The sequence below is a fragment of the Protopterus annectens genome, chromosome 12.part0, assembly GCF_019279795.1.
Source record: "Protopterus annectens isolate FY-2018-M chromosome 12.part0, PAN1.0, whole genome shotgun sequence".
Lineage (NCBI taxonomy): Eukaryota > Metazoa > Chordata > Ceratodontiformes > Protopteridae > Protopterus > Protopterus annectens.
In genome coordinates, this window is record NC_056746.1 from 975,656,588 (window position 1) to 975,683,243 (window position 26,656).

Sequence of the window (26,656 nt, forward strand, 5' to 3'; positions counted from 1 at the left end):
CACCCCATCCACTTTTTTAGTTCCCTAATGGGAATTTCTGTTTTGATTTCCCCCATGATGCTCATCAATGTGTACTCTCTTTCCCCATCGAAAGAAAAGCATAGAAGACATGGTTTCTTACCCTTTATTCCTTGACTTTTCAGTAAACTGTTTGGGTGTTTATTTCTATATAGTTTGATATCAGAAAATCCTCTAATTTTGCAAAGGATTTTGCATCCTGTGGGTCTACCTGACACCCCCACTCCTTAACAATTATTGGTAAACCCATTTTGAAATAATCTTTTACTAGAATTTCCATCTTAGTTTCTTTAATGTTTACTCCTGCAGGATCATAGCAAACTTCATGATATATTTCAAATGAAATAGCTGTATCTAGATGTTCTTAATTCTACAGAAACTCCATTCATTGAATTTGAGGATCTGTTCTCTGAAGTAACTCCTTCCCTTGCTATTAAGGTCATCTTTACCTTATCCAAGTCACTAGAGGCCAAGCTAGTGATGTCCATGTATCCATGGAGGACCTCTTACTTAACGTGTGCTGCTGGGATTCTTGCCTAGCTACTATGCCTCCTGCCTTCCTAGATATCTTTTCAAAGGTTAACAGCTGTGCTTCTAGGCATTCAGCGCTACGTGTGGTTTAAACAGCAACATAATTCATATATGCCAAAGATTAGGTTACAACCACCATCCGTTTAGTGATGGTAGCAGTCAACAGAAGGAACTGCTCGACTGTAGTGCCATATGCCCCCTGCCTCAGGATGACCCTCTAGAGACTGACTACTCATTTCAGACAGAATCCTTGACAGGTAAGAGGGAAAAAAACTCACTGGCAACAGTAAGTGGAATTAAGGAGATAGTAATTGCCTGCTGCATCCACCAAACATGTTTTATGGAGTGAAAATACCTGTTTCTTTCTTTTTTTTCTTTTTAGAAATAGTAACTTTTATTTATAAAACTCTACACAGCATTTACTTTTTTTGGCAAAACCATGAACTGGAGGATGGCAACATAAATAAAACTTAAAGCAAAGTATTAGTCCATTTCATTTGCCCAATTGCAGCATACCTGCACAATGCTTTCTTTAAATCTGACAGTTTCTCTGAATGGCACCATTTAAATAAATAAGTCTGATAAACAAAGGTTTCTTGCAAAAACATTTTCTTCCCCTTCTTTAATGTGGAATTATTTAGATGACTTTTACTACTTCAGAGATTGTGCATATTTACTGATACTGGTGGACTGTAGAAGGTTGAGTAGACTTTTATGATGGAAATGTTCTGAATTGGGCAGTTTTGTCATTGGTGCATGCATTTTATTTCATCGTTTACTGGAAAAATGTTCATAACAATAAATGTAAAATGCCCTCTAACAACTGTACTGTATTGTACAAGGAATACAATTTAATACAATTGGAAAGGTGTATCAAAGAGCATGTGTATGTTTTTTGTTCAAGGGGCCTATGATTTGAAAACAGCCCAAAAGGGGCCTATGATTTGAAAACAGCCCAAAGTTAATCTTTATCTGCCCCTGGCAAAATGTATTTTCTTTGAATGTGAGTTTCAATGCTATTTCAATGCATGTGAGTTTCAAGGGCAGAGAAGTTTTAATGCTAAGTCTGTTTTCATTGTGAGACTGCATTGCTTTGTTTAGCAGATATCTATTGGGGTTTGTGCTGTAAAAATGCAAAATAAAACTTTCAAATGAAATCCAAATCATTGCAGAAGTAAAGCAGTATGCACATTACAGTGTTTATGGTAAATGGGGCAAAATAACCAAGGAATGGGACCCTGGAATGGCTGCAGTGGGGAGGCTCCATTCGACCATGATTTTGAGAGGGGAAGGGCAGCAAACTCAGACAGCCCCGGTTGAACTATACCTCTCAGCTGTCCATATTTTTGCAGAATGAATAGATACTTGCTTCTTATTTTTGGTTTGTTCCTCATAAAATGTGTGGTTTTCTGGCAAATCTGTCTTAAGTTTATACAAGAGCAATTTTTAGTAGTGTTTGTATGTTCCCTCAATATATTTGGCCTTGTCCAGATTTCCTGTATTAACAGGTTGAGAGGTACGTGCAAATAAATTGCTTTATAGAATTAGGCATATCCAAACCTCTCAACTGTCCCTGATTTTGGCTCAAAATGTTGCTTTTCCCCTAATAATCCCTCTGCAAAATGGCAATTTTGGAAGAAAACATGGAGGGTTTACAATTAATAAATAAATAACTGTAATAATCAGTTATAGATTACTTTTATTTCAGAAATGCATGTAGATTATTTTATTTTGTCAGCTGCTCAAGTTAGCAGTAGTAATATTAAAAAGTGTTCCTTCTTTGACAGGTTCCCAACTGTATTGTGTGGCTATTTTATATTTTTGCATCACATTTTTGGTCCATTTTTCATAAAATTGTTTTTTTTTTTTTTGGTAAATTACTGGCAAATCATTAAAGACTGAAGTTAGAAATAATGACAGACATTTCAGTTTCAGATTTCATACCCTTCAGAAAATTCATACTAATGCAAGACTTACTATTCTATTATATTTCTAAGTTTATAAGAGCAATATTTAAAAATTGTCCTTATTTTTGTCCTTTGTCCCACTTCTATGTATGGCTTTGTCCAGATTTCTTGCTCTGAGGTTGAGAGTTATGACAAATCTGTCAGGGCCATCGCAGTCAGCCAGAGACATTTCAAATTGTGACAAACTTGTTGCACCCCACTCCCCCATGTAGTGACTCTGGATGTGACCAAGCAAGGCAAGGAGCAGTTATGCAGTGTAAATGTGCAGACTACCCCCCCCCCCCCATCCAAGGTAAACACAAGTACTACAGTGGCCTTTCATCTGTCATTGATTTTGCAGAATGTTCTGGTTTCTGTCATATTTTTATACTGTTGATTTATGCTTATTATTATTATTCAGAAAGTGCCTTTTGCTCTGTGTTTGAGTAGCAGTGCTTTAATGATCATCAGGTAAGCTTGTCTGACATTGTAAGATGCAAGTAAGTTTTAATAAGCAGTATTGCCAACATTGAAAGCCTTTCTGTTGCCATGCAGAGAATACTACTAGATAACGTATAAGCCTTGGGTATTGAAATGCATATGACAGTATTTGTAATAAAGGACAGGATTACATTATGTTAAGCTCATTACAGGCTTTACCTGCAAACTAAACAGAATGCCAATCTATCATGCGTGGTCCACATCCTGTGCAGTAATCCTTTAAGCAATATATGTTGAGCTTGTTTGCTTTTCATTTTTTACTTTGATCATGTTTCCCCCATGAAACAAGTAAATAGTTGTTGTCAGGCAGCAGGTCTTTTTTGGATAAGAAACATTTTTACAAGTGGGGGTATCACAGAGATTGCTACTTTCAGCATGTTACTTGATACTTTAATAAAGCTGAATATAAATTATAATTAGAACTGGATTGCAAGGAGAAGTGATTTGAGTTAAGTGCTGCTTGTTTTTCTTATACTTTGTTTTGACTGGCATTCCAGTAATGTATTTAAAAAGTAATTTATTTTTTCATGCCTCACATCCTTTTTGTTTCCATCTAGACATTACGTAAGCTGTCATGCAGCCAATGGATTGAAATATTTTTTTCTACTACACTTCATTTTGTCTTGACTGGACTCTCATAATGATGGTTTGGCACCCAGGGCAGTGTATTTAATTGAAGTTAGTTTTTGTGGTTTTGAGCATAGCCCCTCCCCTTTCTCGTTGGCCACACCCATTCCCATTGACCCCACCCATCCAGCTGTCTCCTGCAGCCCACCTTTGATTTGAAGTCACCAGCCGCCACTGCCTGCAAGCCAACTGGATTTGTAACTGTGACTCCCCAGGCTAGTCTACCTCCATCTTGCTCTTGCTCACTTAATGTAACCAACCCTCCTTTACTGTCAGGCAGTAAACCTCTTTTCAGATTGCAGGTCTCCTCCTTCATACCTCCCTTTTCCTTTCAACAATTAATCCTTATTCTAAATATAAATACTTGGAGTATACTTTATTTTACTAAAATACTATTTCTTACTAGTTGATCTTTAGCTGTATTGCCTGAGGTGTTTCATCCTTCTTCCTGTATAGTGTATCTTATTTCATCTTAACCATAGGTGGTGTCACTTTAAAATATTATTATTATAATTGGATTTGATGTAAAATGTAAAGTGCCATGCTTCTCTACCTGTGAAATTCTACTTTATTAGTCTTTGTTATATGTGGAGTATTTCTCTCCAGGCCTCTCCTGAAAAAAGGACTTGTTTCCAGTTGGACTTTCCCAGTAACCATATGTAAAATAAATAAATAGTTAGTTTCAGCCACAATTCTAATGAAGTCCATCATACCTAGGATGAGTACTCTGTTTGGAATTCAGCAGAAGACTCTGGCTCCAGCTCTAGCATGTTTCATTATTATTATAATCTTACATTTGATAAGACCCTACATATAGTTCCAAGATATACTACGGTTTGACATAGTTACCATTGTGATTTGTACACTTCTAATCTACTGCTCTTTAACATTCATTATCATCATCCATTCGGCAAGAGAAGTTAATTCATGTTACCTTACAATCTCAGTTAGCCATATTTGTTTATTTTTTTAGCAGCCTTTCAAAACATTTCTGTGGAATGAGTTCAGTATGCTAGAGATGTAAACAACATATGTCAGAAGGCTGGGAATACATTTTCTGCATCTGACTACTATAAAAGCACAGGCAGGTAAAGCTACTCCATGAGCAACTAACCCTAGGTGCAACTACCTATCGTATCCTTGCTAGCTACAGATCCCCTAAAATGAGTCTGGTAAACCATACCTCCTACCTAGACCTACTAGAACCTCTCAGTATTTAGCCTAACACCATACTTATGGGTGACTTCAACTACCCCTCCATAAACTGAGAGACTGTGATGCATAATTCACTTGCTCAGAGGTTTTTGGATTTTGTCAATGCAAACACCCCAGAGCAACTAGTTAGCTCCCCAACTACAGGTACAAATATCCTAGACCTAGTACTCACAAACATGGGGGGGGGATGCTGCTCTGTCCCATGCATCAAGTCCTAGCTGGCAAGATCTGACCACAAAATGTTCTCCTTTAGTATTAATACTAACCTAGAGCCCTCATCAAACTCTATACTGGGTAAGAACTTTGCTAAGGCCAAATACCTCAAACTAAGTGACAGCTTATTAGACTTCCAAGCCCCTCCAAACCTGGATGACACTGAGGCCTACTCTGAGCTGTACACAAAAGCACTGTACAACCACATGCATAGCTGCATAAAGGGGGGCAGTACCTGTTCAAGTCAAACTTATGATTAATGGCAAAAATAAACCACCCTGATGGACCCCTAGCATAAATAGGTTATTCAACAAAAGGAAAAAAAATCCTCTCCTAAGCCAAGAAGAAACAGTCAAAACAGTGCAAAAAGACACTCACCAGTCTAAACAAACATATCAGAGAGCTGGTCAAATCTGCCAAAGCAAACTATTAGGCAAAGATAACCTACCAGGTGAAAGATAACCATAAGGCTTTTTTTTTTTTTAATTATATTCGTAACTTCAGAGGAAACGTTCAGCAATGTGCCAAACTTAATCATGAACTGCAGCACTTACAATCAGCCTGAAACTATATCAAACCTGCTGGCTGACAAGTTTAGGTCAGACTTTTCTCCCCCATCACCTGCTACCACACCCAAAGAAATACCCGCAACCATTCCCCTACTGGTCATTATGAGGAACAGGTCCTTACTGCACTCTCTAAAGCCAAAAACATAGCCTCCTTAGATCCCAACAACATTCCAGGATACTTCTTAAAAAGCTTAAAACAGAATCTATCAGGGTCACCAGAAACCTTTAACCACAGCCTTCAGACAGGCTTTGACCCAGAGGAATGGAGGACTGCAAAAGTGGTCGCTCTGCACAAGGGGGGGGGGGGTTCATCACAGGGAAGTATAGACCTATTAGCTTGACCAGTCTTATTTACAAGGCCATGGAGAGAATGATCATGGACCTGATCAATAACAACATAGGAACTCTCCAAAAACTGGACCAGACCCAATTTGGCTTTGTCAAATGGAGGTCTTGCCTGCTCTCAGTCTGGCAGACAACTTTGAGGAAGTCACCAAGGCTGTGGATGAGAGTAAAACAATACACACCACTTATCTCAACCTGGCCAAAGCTTTCAACACAATTCTCCACTTAAGGATCATAGAGAAACTTACTGAATTAAGCATAACCCCCTACATCGTCAGATGGTAACTAACTGGCTCACTGACAAGACACATTTTGTCGGGATAGGTGAATCCATTTCCGATAAGAAACCTGCTACTAGCAGTGCCCATAGGCCTCAATGTTGGGACCCCTCCTGTTTAATATATACTTCTCTGAAGTGAAGGCCAATGTTGGGGGCCTCTGTTTCACCAAGTTCACTGACTACTGTAAGCTAGGAGCAATCACTGAATCCCCAAACGATGTTGACATCCTACAAATAGGCCTAAAAATGACAAATGACTGGTGCCAAAACTATGGTCTGAGACTGAATGCCAAAAAAATGCATAATCATACCCTTCAGTAAATCAGATATCTCTACAAATTATAATATTGATAGCACAACCCTAAAAGTAGACCCAGTGATAAGGGACCTAGGAACACGGATAGTAACCTAAACTTTAACCACCAGGTAGCTAAAGTAGTGAGGAAATCCATCTGTGTGGCTCAGTTTATAAGTAAAGGCATGGCATCAAGATCATAGTGCCATTGTACTCATCAGGCCCGTAATTGAGTACAATGCTTCCTTCTGCATGTGCCCAACCAGGCATTTACATCAACTGGAGTAGTCCCAGAGGATTATCATAAAAAAAAAAAAAAAAAAAAAAAAAGAAATAGTGTTGGACTGGATTTGGAAACCTTGGTGAACTTTAGCCCACTTGGTAGTTATTTTGATTCACTAATGTTTTCTTTGCTGCCATGGATGGTGAAACAAGCGGAGAAGCTATGGAAAGCAACTGCAAGGTGGAGCTGGGCCAAGTCAGGAAGTTGATTGGCAAGCTCACCCAGTTGATTGACTTACTTACACCCCTCAGCCAATCGATGGTGGAACTGGTGTCTACTATACATGAGGGGCGGAACCAGGAAGTGCTTGGCAACCTTGGAGCAAAACGGTGGGAAAAACGGCTTCTGAAGGAAACTGGGATCACAGGGAAGCTGCCTGGAGAGGAGAAGGCTCAGACAGCAATGATTTTTGTTTCAACCAAACCCCAGGATATTTAGACCGACTGTGGTGGGGAAATGGGCCTAATGAAAACCGAGTGTCACCTGCTTCATCTGGACAAGAGAAATGAAATGCAGATTCCAGAAGTAAAGATGTGCAGGCTGATTTTAATGAAAGGCTCCAGGTTAGTTTTTCTTCCAACTTTAAAAACAGAACTGTGGCTATGGGGCCTGAAACAGACACTTTTAAGAACTTATTACACAGACTGGAAAGACTTATTTTCAAATGCAAAAGCATTGACATAGAGAATAGTTATTTGAAAGAATGTATTTCTCAAAGTATAGTGTCTAAGGGACTTAGAATTTGGAAGTATCCTAATAATGTGGTTCTAGGCAGTGTTTTTCACCAGGATTTAATAAAAATATTTAACAGATGTGGGCATGTACTAAACTATATTATTGAAGAGAACAGTAAAGTGAAGGGGAAATTAATGCGTGAAATTGAGATTGTGAATGAAAGTATTAAAAAAGATTTAATGTTCACTATTCCTGCTGAAAAGGAAAAAATCATAGTATTCAAAAGGAAGTGGATGGCCAATGTAATGATTTGATAAAAAGAAAAATTAAAAAAATTAGAGAGTGACATTTTAGAATACCAAAATAATACTAGTTACCCAAAACTAAAGTCTGGAGAGAGATTTTGGGAAAGGAACAATAATGCCTAATGGGGAGTTAAAAAGTAATATCAATGAGGAACCAACAAGAGTTGGTGACTTAGAGTCAGAATTGGATGACATCTCTGAGTATCTCCCACTATGTAGTTCAGAGAGGATCAGAAATAGGAATGAATACCAGCAACAGCAGCTTTTGAATTTTCATGGGGGAGCCAGAAGGGAACGGGAGGTATTAAATAATATCGCCCACCCTGACTTAGAGAAAGAGATCGATCAGGACATGGATAATTCTTTTAGATACATATATGGTGATTTTAGTATTTATAATTTTAGCTCTGTAATCTTGACTAAGGACCGTTTTAGACTTTTATCCAAGGGGATTAAGTTTATACCCCTAAGACAAGACTTGGCCAAAACACTTATGGATATTAAAGTTTTTACAAGAAACATTAATTTCCAAATATTGTTTGAGCAGGACTCCAAGGTAGAACATGTAGGACTGGTAAGAAAAAGTACTTATAACCCACTGTTACACCCACAAATTAAAACTTTTGTAGGTATTGTGGAAAAAGAAATCAGAAAAAAGTATGACAAAGTGAGATATAGAAGAAACTTGGACCCAGATGAAATGAAAGTTTTATATGAACTAAGAAATGATAAAAATGTAAGAGTTGTGAAACCGGAAAAAGGTGGGGGGATGGTCCTTATGGATGATTTTATATATGAAGGAAAAATGAATGACATTCTAAGGGACCCCAATAAATATGTAATTGTATCCAGAATGAGATAAACATTGTGTATCGTAGAATAGATATGATTTTGGAGGACCTATTAGTGGAAGGCTCTATTGACCAAAGACCGTACCATTACCTTAAGGTTGAAAAGCCTAGAATAGCCACTATTTTTGGGATCCCCAAAACACACAAAAATGGGAAGGACCCCCCACTGAGGCCCATTGTTTCTGCGGATGGGTCCAAGACATTGCCTCTAGCCAAGTATGTGGATAGTAAGTTAAAGGGGCTTATGGTTAGAAAAAAAAAACATTCTAATGGACTCTTGGGACTTTTTAAGGTGTTTGAGTCAGGAGAAATATAATGAAGGCTTAACTTTTCTTACCATTGACATAGTGGGTTTGTTTTCTCGATACCTCATAGGGAAGGTTTGAATGTACTAGAAGAAATTATTTATGAAGAAAATTACTTGTCCCTGGATGAAAAATTGGTTGTTATGCAGCTTTTGGACCTGGTCCTGAGATACAATTTTGTGTGTTTTAAAGGTGAATTTTTTTCACCAGGTACAGGGTGTAGCAATGGGTGCAACTTGTGCGAATCTAGTTTTGGCCAGGTGGGAGGAGAAGTATGTAGTGGATTCCATCTACAAGGAGAACTGGATTCTCTACAAGAGATTTCCAGATGATATAGTGATTTTGTGGGTGACCCCAGAAAGTGAAGTGGCTTACTTTCTAGAATACCTTAACAATAGTAGTATTTTCTTAGAATTCACCTACAAAACTAGTAAGGACACATTGCAATATCTGGATGTGGAAATATACAAGTGTGACAATATGTTTAATTCCAAGGTTTTCCAAAAACCAACATATTCCATTTCCTGTCTACACTTTGATAGTGCTTATCCTAAGCATTACAAGAAAAATATTGTCAAAGGACAATATATAAGGGGCTCTAAGATGACATCCAAAAATGAGGACTTTGACAAGGAAATGGAATTGTTAAGAAAAATGTGTAAATCTAGGAATTATCCAGATCATTTGTTGCTTGAAGTAGAAAATGAGGTTTTGAAAGGTAGAATGGAGAAATACTAACCTATTCCATGTAAGAGGGATGTTAATGTCACAAAAATTGTTAATACAAGCTTGGTGGAAAATTTTGATCGGGCTTTAATATTGGAATTCAATGCTGGGTCCACCACGGTAGGGGGTATTATTAACAATGAATGGGATATATTTGTAGCCCTTATGGACTTGGACAAAATAAAAAAGGAAAGCATTAAAATTGTCTACAAAAACTCTAGGACTCTGAAAAATCTTTTGGAAAGTAACTTTGATTATGGGGTTACAAGGAATAAAAAGAGGAAAGGGACATTTAAATGTGGGCATTGTTCCCAATGTGCCTTTGTCTACAACAATGAGAATATGTATTTGCAATGTAGAAATAGGCTCTTGGAATGCAAGGAATTTACAAATTGTGACAGTAATTGTCTATTTGGCCAAGTGTCAGCTCTGTGATGCATTTTACATAGGTAAAATGGAATGAAAGTTAAGAAAAAGAATATATGAGCACACATATGATGTATCAAATAAAAAAAAGACACTAATGCCTTGTACAAGCATAGCCTAGAGTGTGATAGTGCCCATTATTTATTTTTCACCTTGGAGAAGGTGGATAAAAATCCTCGAAGGGGGCTATGGGAAGAAACTATTGAATATAAGGAGCTATGGTGGCAAATCACCTTGGATGCTAATAAAAAGCCTGGATTGAATGATCATATTTCCATAAGCTCCCTCTTGTAGCTTAGAGCAACCAAATTATAAGTAGATTTGATTGTGGTACAACCGAGACAATATACATTGTGGTCCTTGTAAGTTATCAGTTATATGCTGTTTAAATCTTTTTTAAAAAATGGTTTTAAAGCATTTTTTTATTCACTTTGGGGTTATTCACTTTGAGATTGTGTTCACATTCAGACACTTTGGTATTTTGTATGTATATTCAAGTGCATTGCAATGTTTAAACAATCCACAAGATGGTGCCATTTCCCCAGATAAATATTTAAATGTATTTTTAAATTAATTTAACATTTTTTACATTTACATATAAACATGAAAAATGTATTTTAAATAGGTTTTATATCAATGTGTTGTTATTTGTTGGATGTTTTATGTTTTTATTAGGTAAAATGAATAATCTATATCCAGTTTTGGTTTCTAAATGCCAGGTATACATATGTTTTTCAGCTTAGGTTGTAACAACTAATTCATTAATTGGTTCACTTTTCATTGGTTAACATGTAAGAAAAATACTATATATAGAAGGAGTTTAATTCAAGCCTGCATTTGATGAAGTGTATGTCAAACGAAATGTATTTTTGTGAGTGTTAATGGTGTCTATGTATTAAACTTTTGATCAAAGTTTGTCTTCGCAGAGCTTTACTGCTTCACCTTTTTGTTGGGCTGGATTTGGAATTCTTAGTGAACTTTTAGCCCACTTGGTAGTTATTTTGATTTACTAGTGTTTTCCTACTGTGTGTACCTAACCAGGCACTTACATCAATTGGAGTAGTCCCAAAGGATTATCACAAAAAAAAAAAAAAAAATAGTGCAAGACACATGTCTTACACAGACCGGCTAAAGGCCTTATCCTTTTACTCCATCTCATGTCATTTATTGAGAAAGGGCTAATGCCTGACCTACAAAGCATTCTCTGATATAGCCCTGATGGAAATGTTACGTATTTGCAAAAAAAATTATACAAGCGTTACTCGTTCCATGGACCTGAACCTTGTTTGTGACTCTAAAAGAACTTGCTGGAGAGAGAGATTCGTATCGCAAATAGCATAACTTCCCATCTTCATAAAACAAAGCTTGTCCCTCACTCTGTTCAAAAAGAATTTGGATAAATGGATGGGGAACCATAAATTCACTCCTGGGGTACTGCCCATGTCCCTTATGGATGTTGGCAGTCTGTAAAATGATTCAGGGCACCAATACCCAAAGACCCACTACCCCATCCCATATCTGGGGAATTAAGATGCATCATATCCTTGGTATTACTCACTAGGCTTGTAAAGGCTCTTGTGCCATTAGCCTGGTAATCACCTATGAACTATTAGAAGTACTAAAGCTGTATAAAGCCTATAATTTCTAGTGATGATGGAAATGAGGGATAAACTGTGGAAAAAATGTACAAAACAATACCCTCTATGTGGCATAGAGGAATAACCCCCCTGATTATGCCCTAAATTAAATTGTTTTAATTGGCAGTTAGAGGGTATTGCACTGGAAACGCTGAGGCTTAAAGAAGGAAAACAGATCTCTAGGAAATGATCGTACCTCTCCTGTGTCTTGATTGTAGAGAAATAAATGGATCATTAGATTTGCATCCCTGAAAGGATGAACAGGTTGATACAGTGAGGTGTGAGAGTGAGTTGATGGTTACAGAGATTTTTTGTAGGAAAAAACAACAGTCCTGGACCACCATGCATAACCACCCCTTATAAATAATCTATGGCATTCTGAAGCAGTATACCAGCTCAGAGAAAACTGCATTTTCATAAAACTGTTCCATTGAGGAAATGGGGCCCAAGGACGTAGCACCTTCAATTTGATGCATTAACAAGTTTTGATAAGTATTGTGAAACGGAAAAAGAACCTACAGTATTAACAGACACACTCTCTCTGTATGTATATATCTATATATCTATCTATATCTATATATATATATATATATATGTGTGTGTGTGTGCGTGTGCATGTCTAGTTTGTGTGTAATATACTCGCACAAAAACACACGCACACATTTAAATACATATATTAGATCAGTTTGGGTGATAATTTAGAAACTTTCTTTTTCAACTCAGTCATGCTTCTTTTAACTAAAGGAATATATGATAAGGCATACAGACATTTGATAGACTCCCTTTTTGCCAGAATCCATTTACTCAGTGGCTGCCTTGAAAGAAAAGTGAGTTGTTAGTATATCAGGAAGTAGAGTTTGGAACAGATACTAAATACCTATCTTAGAAAAAATATGATAGATTAATCATTTACCGGCAGATTTTCAGTTTTACCTTTCTGAAAACCACTGCTTGTCTTACCATTAACAAATTCTTGTGTGCTGTTAGACACTCAGTACACTTAAGTATTGATCATTCAGGTGAGGAGATGGCTAAGAAGCTGCGTGGTAACTTTTTCTTTGGTACGAGAGTGGTGGATTTATTCTTACTGGTTATTAGAAGGCTATCTATAGCACAGGTTATTTTTAAGCTGCAGATTGGAATCCATAAAGTGTTGTGGGAGCTATTTGTAATAAAATATTCAGATAAAAGCTACCTTTCTTTCAGAGTGGTATGTCCATTCATTCATTGTCCAATATTCTACTTAATCTAATTTACAGTCGAATCCCATCAGACACTGAGCTCAAGGAAGAGAAAGAAAGTGGTGCACAGGTTACCATCCCAGGATACACACAATGTATGTACACACAAGCACCCCCCCCCCCCAAATACTCTGCAACGCTAGTTCAAGACAAAATGAAAGAGTTGGGCTTAATAGTGTACGAGTCTACAATTATTTGGTAGCTCTCTTATAACTATACAAATACTTGCTCTGCAATCGTTAAGTCAGAGACACTTCATTGCAGCAAAACTATCCTTTGCGTGCCTGTCTTGCAATAGACAATTATGGTAGTTGTGTGAGGAATGTCCATCTACATAAAATGTGGCACATGGTGTTTTACATTCTGTATTGCCTAATGTGTTTTACCACTTGCTTTGTACCCTATGGATTGCATTCTTCTACTGTTAACAATTAGTCATGCTGTGTTGCTACTTAGTGTAATTGTATAGACAATGATCCAGTTGCATTCTGTGTTAAACTGTATTGTGGGTCAGTGTAAAATTGTATTCTGCTCAGTTAAGTTGTGTTAGACATGATGTTCTTTTCTGCAGATGTATCCTCTAATTCCTAATTACTGGTTGCTCTCCTACCTAGACCTTTTTATATGTGTATCTCCCCCTCCTTCCATTTCTGTCACCCTTCAGGTATTTACTCCTGCCTTTCTACACTTAATAGTTAATGCTAATCTTCTCCTTATTCCTCAGGGCTATACTCTGCTCCAGAGTCAGCTAAAAAGCAGCCCCGTCGGATTTCTCCAGAGGACTTACCTCCTACTTTTGCTGGAACCGTGGCTCTTCAGACCCATGTTAACTTAAAATATGTTCGCCTTATAGACTATTTACTTTATGCTCCAACTACCCTAGATAAGGTTGTAAGCACACCACCGGATCCAGGTAATCTCCTTTCCCTCCCCCTGCTATTTCTGCTGATACATCTAAGTGTGCTATACCCACTTGCTTGTAGTCCTTCAGTTAAAGTCTAGATGTCCCCCTGACTCCCTCGGATAAAGCCATTGCCACACTCCCCTTTCAATTAAGACCTCTCCAGTTCTGCTTTACTCCCTGTCCCTGTTATATGACCTGATGCTATCTCTTCTTGTTCATCCTTGATTCTGACAGTATCTTTGTCTCTTTATTTCCCTTTTCTCCCTTGATCCTGCTCTTGCACCTCCACCTTTCTGCATCTGTGATCCCCCCAATTTTACTACCAGATCACTACTAATTCCCCTTTTCACTGCTACTACCTTTCTTTTGCACCTTTCAACCTTTTCTAACCTTACCTTGACTCACCTTCTGTGAACTGATTGCTTCTGTAGCGATTACTCTGCAACAGGGGCTGCCCTGCTCCATTTTCCCTCTGCTCTGGGCTCACTCCGCTCCCCTGCCACCAATTCCCACCTGCCCCACTACCTCTAGCTTTATACCCACAAAACTACTCTCACTCCTCATTACAGCCTACTACACTACCCCCATCCCCCCCAGCTACCTCCTCTCTTCCCTCTTAATTACTCCAGTCACATCCAACTACTTCACTCCTCTTCCAACTACCACAACCCCTTCACTGCACTACACTCAACTACTACCCACTCCCTCTCATACCATAACCTAATCCATATTAATCTATACACCAACTATGCACATTACACCCAATTCATTACTTATTATTTTTCTACCTATCTCCCTTCTCCAACTTGCCTATCTCCCTAATTTCTCATACTCTCCACCCTTTCACACTACCTCTATCCACCTTAAGAAAGAACCCTTCTATTCAGCCTACATTTGTCCTTACCTCTATCAATCCAATAACTGTCTCCTATTCAACAGAAAGATACTTATGACATTTAAATTAGACCCCCTCCCATATTCCCTACCCTTCCTTCTCTCCTCTCCTCAAACTCTAGGACCTCTAAAGCACTATTATCCTTACTTCTTGATCAAATATCTATCCTCTTTTCTGGGGACATTCACCCTAATCCCGGGCTCCCTGGCAGCCATAACATCAACTCCACTCTACCTCCTTCACTCACTTCCCACAAATCCCTCCTTTTAGCTACTCACAATGCCCAAAGCCTCTGCAACAAACTTCCCAACTTTCATGCTTGGATCTCCCATAACTACACTGACATTCTTTCCATTTCCAAAACTTGGCTCAAGCCACACCTAAATTACTCTGACATAACCCCCTCCAACTATAGAATTATTAGAAATTACAGAACAAATAAGAAAGGAGGTGAAGTAGCCGTACTCTTTTCCTCCTAACAGTAACACCCTATACTGACCCCATACCTCAATTCACCACAGCCGAAATAACCCCGGCCCTGCTCAAAATTAATAACCATAAAAACATAGTCATAGCTGCTCTCTACATCCCACCTGGAAACAATATCCCTGTTCGAGAAAATATTCTTTCCTGGTTCTCAGCAAATATTTGTAATGAAACAATCATTAGAGGGGATGTTAACATTAATTAGTCTTCTATACACTCAACCACTACCTCCCATAATTTAAACCTATACAGTTTCTTTCAATTAATCAACTCCCTTATACAACCCACTAAAGACAACTCTTCTGGCACAATTCTAGACTGGATACAAGTCTCCCACCCCAACAACATCTCTGACAGTGGCATCTTGCCCGACTCCCTTAGTGACCACCTACCTGCCTTTGCAATTCGCTCCCCTTCCCCCCCTACACTTACAACATAACTATATCACAACTCGTACCCTCACAAATTTCAACCCTCAATCCTTCTCAGGCTGCTTAAAACAAATTAACTGGAGCCCTCTGAAAACTCTTCCCCTTGATGACCCTGTTACTTCAATTCTATATTCACCCATACATTAAATAGCTTTGCCCCTCCTAGAACTAAGAGTGAAATCTAAAACTGCCCCATGGCTCTCCAAAAATACCATAACACTTATGCATACCCGTGATACATTCTGGAAACTCAACCAAAACTCAAATCCCTACAGTCTCTAAACGAATATAAATAACCGTGCAACATAGTAAAAAAAGTATTGTCTCTGACCATAAGTCCTACTACTCAAAACTCCAAAATAATTATAAATCGAACCCCAAGAAATTTTGTAGTAGCATCTCTGCCCTCTTTAAACTTGGCAGAAAAGACAATCCCTAACCCAACCCTAGTGCTCCTGATCATACCATAGCCACCAATTTTAACTCCTTCTTCATTGACTCTATAGCCAAGCTCACCACATCTTTCCCTATGAATTCTGTAGCTTCTTCTGCAACTCTCCCCCTCAACCCTTCTCCTTCTGCCACCAATTCCACCCACCATTCTCCCTCAAACATATCCCTGTCAACACTATAAAAAAATCTCAATAAATTAAAACCATGCTCTAATGCCCCTGACAACTTACCATCAAATTTTCTAAAGTTAGCTGCTGACGGCATAGCCCTCTCCATCTGTATTCTCATTAACCATTCCATCCAAGAATCTTATGTACCCCTCCTTTGGAAAAAAGCCTTCATCATTCCCCTACACAAAGGAGGCAACAACACTGACATCTCCGCCCCATAGCCATCCTCCCTCCTATCTCAAAAATACTCGAAAAATGTATTCACCTACAACTTCTATCCTTCCTCTTAGACAATAACCTCCTGACCCCTACACAATACAGTTTCAGACCCCACCGCAGTACCTCCACAGCCCTCTTATCATTCCTTGACATTATCAACCAAGCCTGACACTAAGGTAATTTTGTATCCTCCCTGTTCTTAGACATATCCAAAGCCTTCGATACCATTCCCATACCTTACTATTGTCAAAGCTCTCACACCTTAACCTCTCCTCCCCAACTATCAGTTGGTTTTCCAGTTACCTCTCAAACCGTTAAATGGAACAACTGTACCTCCTCTTAGTTTGACACCCTCACAGGTATGCCCCAAGGTTCTATCATAGGCCCTTTATTATTCAATATCTTCATTAAAGACTTCCATCATTGTTTCCCAAATGCCAAACTCATCCAATACGCAGATGACACTACTGTCATCTGCTCTGCTGAATCTTTCCCTAAACTCATGCAAGTTACTCAGGCAGCCTTTAGTAGCACTGAGACCTGGATGCTAAATAACCATCTAGCCCTTAACACAACCAAAACCAAAATTATTATCTTTACCCCATCTAAGAACTTCCCAATAGACAAGAACTCTTTCTCTATAAAAAGCCAAAATATGACCCCTATTGAAGTAGTCCCCCACACCAAGCTTCTCAGAGTCCTTATAGACAAACATCTAAAGTTTGACATTTACCTTCAAACTAACATCAGGAAAACTCACCAGAAACTCTGCATGCTCTACTGCCATAAACCACTACCAAACCTCCCCAACTAGTTTTGCCCTCTTCACCACTTAACTTCTCCCCTCTCTCATGTATGGGACACCTATTCTCACCAGCCTTCAAGCCACTCTCAAAGCTAAACTGGCATCCTGCTACAATAAAATCTCCAAGTTTGCTACAAGCTCCAAATCATCCTCTCACCACTGTGACTCCTTATACTCACTGAATTAGCTAGAACTCCCCAACTCACTCTTTCATTCAACTCAATACTGCCCATAAAATCATTTTCAGTCCTCCCAATGCCCTTCCCTCTCCTCTATCCTTACCATTCACCATCCTGACCGATCTCTCAGATCCAGTAAACAGAATCTTCATGAAGTGTATAAACCTTTACATACTCCTGGCCAATCTCAATTATCCTTCTCACTAGCATGAAAATGGAACTCACTCCTTCCCCACATTTGGACTACCCAAAATCTTTCTGCCTTCAAGACTCTACTCCACTCTTATCTCTCTCTTACCTCGGAGACCTCCTGCTCCCACTGCTCCTAAACTCCCTCTATATCCACATTGCAATCAAACATAGCATCTCAGAATTTCTAGCTATCCCTTCTGTTCTTCTCTTGCTTTGTGTCCTACAATTTCCCCTTAAAATTTTCTCTGTTAATTCCTCAAAAATCTACAACGCCCATACAGTCCTGTTGCTTTTATATTGTTTAAAAATTTGCATGAACTCTCTTATATTGTTTCAAAATGTGTAATAACTCAGTTACTGATGTCACTACAGTTTCTTGTATTAATAATTGTATTAACTGCCAATTTATTATTTTTTTATTTATGTGCATGGAGCTTTTCTCCCCAGGCCTCCATTGAAAAAGGCCTCACTATGGCCCAATGGACTTTCCTGGTTAAACTACAAATAAATAAAAAAATAAATAAAAGCACATCTATGGACATATGGAGAACCACAGAATCGTCTATGGTGAGTCTTTAGGATGAGGGGTGGAACAGCCACCAGTTAAACCCCTTGTGAACATAGGGAGAATCTGCAGTCACCACACAGAAGGCACCCTGGGTGACAACTGGAGAACCAGACACTGTGATATATTAACACTAACCGTATCACAGTGTGCTGTATGCATTTTGTATGTCTAGTTCAGTAAAATGGGATTTTTCAATAAATTGGAATTGCTTTTTAATGGTTTTCAAACAAATATCTAGAAGGTTACCTAGATGCAACTTTGGTTATATACTTCTAAATGGGTTTTTAGAACTTTTATGTTGAATGCCTGTTAATGATTTACATTATTTCATAGACAACGCTATACATTTCACAAGGTACTCAAATATCTTGAAATAAAGTTTTATTAAAATAGTTGCTTTTTCTTGTGAAAGTGCTCCTGTTTAAAATTCTAATCTCGTTTCTATTAGCCTTTGATGTTTAATTACTGTTACACTTGTAAAGTTTGTTTGTTTGTGTCTTTCGGCTTTTCCCGGTTAGGGGTCACCACAGTGGAACTCCGGTCCGCTAATGATTGGCAGTTGATTTTTACGTACCGGCTTGCCAGGCCTGACGCACAACCTTCAACGAAGGCACGCCCATTCACCCATGTCTCCATGCAGAAGACGCTCTAGCTGAGAATCGAACCGGACAGCGTCTTACTGTGAGGAGACAACGCTACTGCAGCACCACCACCGCGGGTACTGTTACACTTGTATAAGTACTTTAAGTAAAACAAATATAATAATTGATTTTTCATATGAATCCCATTTCCATGTTATTTTTGTATGAAAGTATCTGGTCATTTGGCTACAGCACTTAATCAGAAAACTATCTTAGGCAAGACCGTGTTTGTTTTATTTATTTTTGGCACTATGAGTTAAAGATATGACAAATAGTCGGGGGGGGGGGCATGTAAAAACTACAAAAATAAAATGGATATGTATTCAAAAGTATTGCTCCAAGATACACTTTACTATAATGCTTGCATCTTTAAATTAAGTAAAGTAAAATATTTAAAGTAGAAGTGTGTTCTGTTATGGTATGTAAACTTGTCTTAGTCGTATTTTTAGTGTTTCATGTTTTGCATAATCATTTTGTCATTCACATTTAGTGTACCTATTAGCCCCAAGAGTCAAGAAGAACAAATGCTCTGCAATGCTTTGTTACTCCATATCCTTCAACACACTGAAATCTTTTTTTCTGAACCAGATGGCAATAAACTTCAGTTAGTACAGGAGGTCATCCCTGAGCCTCAGGTAAGAGAAAAGTTTATGTTGTATAATTAGACTATGCAATAGTTATACTTTATAACCAGAATCTACATTATGACTTGACTATTGCTTAAGAGTATTGCAAAAATGTTTGTTAGATGTTACCCTCAAAATAGATTCTGAAGCGTTTTATGATTTAAATGCTGTTGAAATATATTTTCTCACTTCAAATTGGTAAGCGAGTCTGAAGAGTTTTTCTATAGAGAGATGATGCATTTTTTTGTCTATGGTGATGCATGTATAGGCCAGAAAACATTATGAGTTTGATGTAATGAAAAATCGATCCAATTAAATTATTTTCTAAATGATTTTCCATTGAAATTCACAAGGATTCTTATGGCTTTTTAACCTTCTTTTAGATTACTTTTTTAACATTGTAGATACAGAAAAAATGCAACACTATTTAAAATGAAGAGTATTTAAAGGGGGTTTATGATTTCATTTTCAGGAAAAACTAATAGTTACAGTATCATCAGAGTAGATAGATTATCTGAACATTGTGAGGACATTGCCATCATGTTCAAAGACCACCTTAATTTGGTTCAACTTAACTCACCCCACCCAATCTCCCTAATTTGGAAATTTTAGCTGCACGGCTAGATATAAATGAACATAGGTCTGTTGTCATAATAGCTAGCTACCTTCCTCCTGCAAATAACCTCCATAATATTGAAAACATCCTTGAATGGGGCCTCCTCTAACTTCAGCCAGGAAACAGTAATACTTGAAGACTTTAACCTTGATTGGTTTACCTGCTTCTGTAATTCACCAACAAATTGTATAAACGTATATATAACTTCCATCAAAACATTCAACACCCTACACTCATAAACAAACATACAAACAGACAATCCACCCTCTACTGGATTCTGACAAACCTAATATTAGCTATGAAGCTGGCTGTTTTCCTTACACTTTAAGTGATCACTTCCCAGCATATCTAATAAGAAAAAATCCAAATAACTCTAATATTACATTGTTCTACATTTGAAACAAACAAAAAATTCCCCAACCATCTACAACACACTTTTAAAACAACGTAGCTGGGCACCTCTAAATACTCTACAACTGGACCTTGCAGTGCAGTATTTTAATAATGCTTTCCTGCAAATACTAAATAAGCTTGCCCCACTCAGAAACATTTGTACCAAAGCCCAAAAAACTCCCCTGGTTAGCAAAATAAATTAATTCTATTACTTAAACAAAGGGATAGAGGGTGGTCTTTTTTCTTGCTAACAGAAGTAATGTTAATCTCACCACCTACCAACAACTCCGAAATCAAACCAAGAAGCAGATTAAACAAGACAAAAAAACATACTTTCAATCTTGTCAACTAAAATACCAAAAAAAAATCCCCCAAAATTCTGGCAGTCAATTAACTTCCTTCTTAATCCTGGAAAACCCACTACCCCAGTCCTAACAACTGCCAATACTATGGACTGTATAACCACTCAATTCAATTCCCATTTCATGACCTCAGTAACCTCACTACTAATTCTCCTCTTTCCATACCCACTCCTACTATCCAAATATCTACCTTTTTCAAGTTTGAACCCATCCAAACTAGTTACATGCAAAACCTACTATCTAAGGTAAAACCTTGTACTCTTGCCACTGATCAGCTACCTGGAGATTTTATAAAACTAGCAGCCACATCCATTGCTTATCCTATATCTATTCTAATAAACCATTCTAGCTCTGAACAGTATGTACCTCTCCTGTGGAAACTATCCCAAGTCATACCCCTTTATAAAGGATGTCCCCTCAACAGATATATCCAACTATAGACCTATAGCCATTCTCTCACCTCTAGCCAAAATCCAAGAAAAGTGTATACACAAACAAATATTAGACTACTTCCTGAAGAATAGCATTTTATCTGATACACAACATGGCTTTCGTCCCAAACACAGTACTAATACAGCCCCCATACGTTTTGCCAATTGCATTAATCACCTCAAAAACAATAACCAGCTCATCAGGGCCACCTTCCTCGACATGTCAAAAGCCTTTGACACTGTATCTCATCAAATCCTACTAAATAAACTGGCCTACTACAATGTCTGTCCTTAAGCCCTAAGCTGGTTCCATAGCTACCTCTGTAATCATAATCAGGCCATCTTATGGGACAATGAACTCTCCCCCCAGTTTCCCATCTCTGTAGGAGTCCCACAAATATTGATCCTTGGACCACTACTTTTCATTATTTTTACTAATAACCTAAGCTCCACTGCTAACCCTGCCAAAATCATCCAATACACGGATGATCCCTCACTCATCTGCTCTGCTCCCACTATTGATGAACTTCAAATAAAAACTCAGACTGCCCTCAATAATATTGAAAAATACTAAGCAGTCCATCAACCTATATTAAACTCCAATAAAACTAAGCTGATGGTCTTTTCAAATACTTCCATACTAAATAATCATCCACCTGTCTCTATCTTTTCTTTCAGTGGCACTAAAATAGAACCTATCGAACAAACAAAACTTCTCAGTGTCATATTGACAATACATTGAGATTTGACAAACATATAGCACTGACGATTAAAAAAAACTCCATGTAAAACTTGCTACTCTCTATAGGGCCAGAACCTATTTTAGCAACCATGCAAGACTTGCAACAGCAAGAACCCACCTCTTATCTTTACTACTTTACTGTTCTTGAATATTAACCAACCTTCGCAAAACAGAAATGAATAACCTCGAATCTTGCTATAACAAGATAGCTAAATTTGCCTCTAACCAGCCTCAAAAATCCCATTGTTCTGTTGCCCTACACCATTTGAACTGGTTAAAACTCCCAAAATAACTTGCATTAAATCAACTATTAACAACCAACGAATCACTGGTTAGACAGCCGGAACTCTTTAATGCAAACAGCATTAACTCCACAGTTAAGCACTTTTGTCTTATCCAGACTTCTTCAGAACTGTGAAGAACCAAACTAAAAAGCAAGTTAAAATTGGGAGTGAACCTCCCCCACTCCTACCAGTATCAGCCAATAAAAGACTAACTTCAATTAGTACCTTAAAGAAGTGTATCTAAAGCTTAAACAACAGAAGCTCTTCTTCTTAATTTACTAATAACAGAAAACTCTGTCATTCAAGTCCTGGAAAATTTGAATATAAGTGTGGAACATGTTTATCCTGTCCATACATTTTTTATGGGGATGTCATGACAATTGGTGAGCACCCCCATTAGGTCAGCTCACTATTACAACTGTGGGACTAGGAGGATGGGTATACATTGCTTTTTGCAAAAACTGTATGTTATTCTATATCAGTAAAAGATAAAGGTCCCCAAGGAAAAGAATCTGCAAACATGTATATGACATAAGGAAAAGCAATTTAAAAAGTACTCTTATCACAAGGATATCTGCACTGATTGATACTGATTTATCTTTGTGGTGATTGAAAAAGTGGAGAAAAGTCTGAGGGGTTGTTTATGGGAAAAGACTTTGGAATATAAGGATTAGTTTTGGTAACTCAGAAGACCATCAGACAATACACCTGGGATTTATGTCAACATTTCAATATTTGTCCTAAAATTATGGGCAGCAAAACTTTAAATTATTTTATTTTTATATAACTATTTTATATATTTTATACATGTTTTACTATGTCTGTTTATAAAATGTTGTATTTTATTTACTTTCATTTTCATTTTTACTTTATATGACACTTTAAATGCACTAACGTTTAATTGTTATGGTGATTGTCAGCTTGACTGCCTTCTTATTTCACCATGTGATTTGGTAACACCATTAAATAATGAATGACTGACATGGTAAAGTTTAGTTTTCAAGAAGTCTGGTTACAAAAGTACAAAATCACTCAACTTGTTAAAAAATGGGATTCTTGGAGTTCAGGTGTTCATCTGATCATTTGCAGTGTTTTTTTTACTGCATTTGCCTTGTGGTTTTTGGATATTAGTACCTCTTGTCAGCTACAAATGTTATCCATTCTCAAAAATGCTTGTTATAACTATTTGAATGTGTCACTAACATTATTCTTAGTTGATATCTGCAGAGATACAGATTCGGCAACTTTACAGTAGGTAAATATGCATTTTTATCAAGCTGATTTCAAAGAAAACAGACATATAAACCTCATTACAATAATTTTAACAAGCTTCCAGATTAAAAATACTTCATATTAAGCACAAGTGGGGTGACAAGGTCTTCAGTAATATAATTCCCCAAGTCTGGAACAAGCTCCCAGTTAATAAATTGTTGATTCTGTGAAGGAAAAAAAAAAAGGCCTTAAATCCTTCGACTCTCCAGCTAGAGTAACACAATTATCCTTATACATAGTAACCTACTGGCTATTTTGAGGTGACTTTGTGTCTCACTTCTAAAACCGTGAAAAACTTAGATTTATCCTATTTGAACCCTTGTTTGCAATACTAATGGATCTACACACACCCGTACAAGTGACCTAAAGTTCACCAACAAATAAACAAGACTCACTGCAGGGATAGGCTCCTACCTCAATGTATTCCACACCTATGGAATAAGTTACTACTACACGTCAAACTGCTACTTTGTTTGCCTTGAAGGCTCGTCTTGATTGGATAGGTAGACATACATTTACATCAAGGTTATGTTCATGCTGGATTTGAGATGTGGGCACTATTAAGAACTTTTAAACTGCATCTCTTATGGTCACAGTGATTGCTTGTCTAGTAGTGTTCTTATGTTCCTAACAGGTCTTCAGTTTCTGGGCTCAGGTGTGGATTCATATATGTAGTGGCACCACAGTTGCTAGTCTACATTCATCAGGGAATCAGGGATATGACTAAATAAAAGACTTAGAATGATCAGGCCAAAGGTAGGATAGGCTAGGTGTTTAGACAGGCGCTGGAGATGCTGTCAAGACCCAGACAGTTACTGTTCTTAGTCATGGAGATGGCAGATAGGACCTGGTGAATAGCTGTTTTTAGAAAGGTGTAGTATGAGATGGGGGTAGATGGAATGATGGTTTAAAAAGTTAATGGTGTTAGAACTACATTTTTTCACTTCAAATATTGGCAATGGCTTCAGTTGCAGAGTAAAAGGCCCAGTTTTTCAATAGCTCTGTACAGCACTGTGAATTGTTCTTAGATTTCTGGTGTAATTGAAGAAGCCTTTGGTGGTAGAAGTGACCCCCCCCCCTGAGTTCCTATTCAGCTTTGCACTTCTTGATGGTACCTTTGAGTGCTTTGCTTACTGGGTTTAGTTACATTTTATACTGTTAGAATGAGGATATTTTGTAGATGGCTAGGAGCGTATTTCTTTTATAATGAAACATATTTATGCAAGAACTATCAAGGAGGGAGTAAAACTGACAAGTATGCATGACCATCAGTACTAGGGGAGTTATGCCATTTATGATTTCCTAGTAAATTAGTATATAATGATTTTTTAAGTCATTGGATATAGTGAGATCCTTTTGGGAGGTATGGTGTGTTTTAAGGAGAAAATCACCAGTCTGTGGCCAAATTTGACTAAGGAAGGGGTGACAAAATGCACAGACCAAACTAGGATTATATTAGTAAGGAATGGTTAAAACATTGCATGATGGAGGTGGGCTGGATGGTTAAGGAAGTTGGGCAAATAGCTTTGAGACATCTTTGTGTATACTTTTGTTCAATTTATTAGTTGTACAAGTTGCCCAGCTGTTGGAGTGATAGTTAAAATCTCCCAAAACGAAGAGAGTTAGGGCTGATGGCGTTTCCATTATACTCAGGTGTTCTACATGTTATGCGGGGAAACATAGACAGGGAACTAATTAGTGATGATATGTGAGATGGATTTGTGCAAGTTCTCAGTTTGTGTTATGTGGGATTTTGTATGAGGGGTAGGGTTATGAATAAATGTAGATACTACCCTAAAATGCCTGAATGAATGAATGAATGAATGACAGGTGGTGAATCCTAGCAGAGAGAGAGTACTGTCACAACACTGGCAACAAGTTTCAGTGACTACACAAATACGTCTGTCTCATGCCTTTAAAGGATAGTTAGGTGTTGGTTCAGACATTTTATGTTTAAGTTTATAACATTCAGCAGCTTCACTCTGATTTTTTTCCCATTTTTTTCATAGTTATAACTTCTTTTGTATGAAAGTCCACCAGTTAAACCTTGCCTAAAAAAGGTGATATGGGGTAGCAGGAATTTTGACCAGTATGGGCGAGCCTTTGTCCCAGAAGTGCAAGTTATCTTCAGCTAAGCAAGAGGTATTCCTGACCATCTATTCCCATGCCAGAAACTCATTTGATTCTACTTGAATAACACCAGTTTACAAATATCTCTTGAAGTTAAATTTAATAATCATTCTTGGTGAGGGAAATATCTTTATTGAAGACATGAATGCAGAACTTGATAGTGTCTTTTCTGCATCTTGCTTAGAGTGGAGTACCTAACATCATCAACATGGACCACATAAAATCATTTACCTCAGCCTATGCAAACACAAAGTCATGTTTATATTTTAGCTGTCAGAAAGTCCCTGGGGCCCTAGTAGCATCCCTAATTTGTGTACCCCAAGCAGCTCATCATCATTCTCCCCTTGTGCAGCTTCATATGTAGAACTAGTGTGCTTGACAGTGGAATCACCAATGACCAAGGCATTACTAGGATGTGCAGCAGGCGTAGAGAACCTTGAGTGTAAACGTGGTTATACATGCTAATACTGGATGGAGGAGTAGCTCCAGGTGTAGGCATGTTAACAGCTGCAGGAGAGTTTCCAGATGGCTGCGCATCCTAGCTGAAGGGTTGGGGGGCTTGGGCAGAGATTTCCTGATAATTCAGCATATGCAAATGTAGTTCTGTGCAGCGTTTTACTGGCATCTGGTGAAGTAGAGAAAGATTTGCCCTCAGTTTGGCTGAATACTTGCATCTCTCACAGGTAGAGTCTGGTTGTCAGTAAACATAAGACAGTTGTGATATTGTCTCTCTCAAAAAGTGAGAGTAGTCTGGACAGAGATGTGAAACATGTAGGCTGTGACTCCTCTAACATTTAAATTTCAGAACTTACACATGAAGTTAAAATAAAAAGATTCAATTAAATTTAGTTATTTTAAATTAATTACA

The 26,656-nt window shown here is 37.8% G+C and overlaps 1 protein-coding gene and 1 long non-coding RNA gene across 3 annotated transcripts in view; one reads left to right on the plus strand and one right to left on the minus strand.

Annotated features, from left to right (window-relative positions):
- Positions 1-26,656, plus strand: part of LOC122816916 (protein FAM13A-like) — a 1,835,067-nt gene that overhangs the window by 347,085 nt on the left and 1,461,326 nt on the right. For both annotated transcript variants that reach the window (XM_044089997.1, XM_044089998.1), the window contains exon 5: positions 19,423-19,567. In XM_044089997.1, the coding sequence (XP_043945932.1) occupies positions 19,423-19,567 (145 nt within the window). The remainder of the gene's footprint in view (positions 1-19,422; positions 19,568-26,656) is intronic.
- LOC122816917 overlaps positions 1-26,656 on the minus strand; it is a 752,891-nt gene that overhangs the window by 13,763 nt on the left and 712,472 nt on the right. The gene's annotated exons all lie outside the window — the stretch shown is intronic.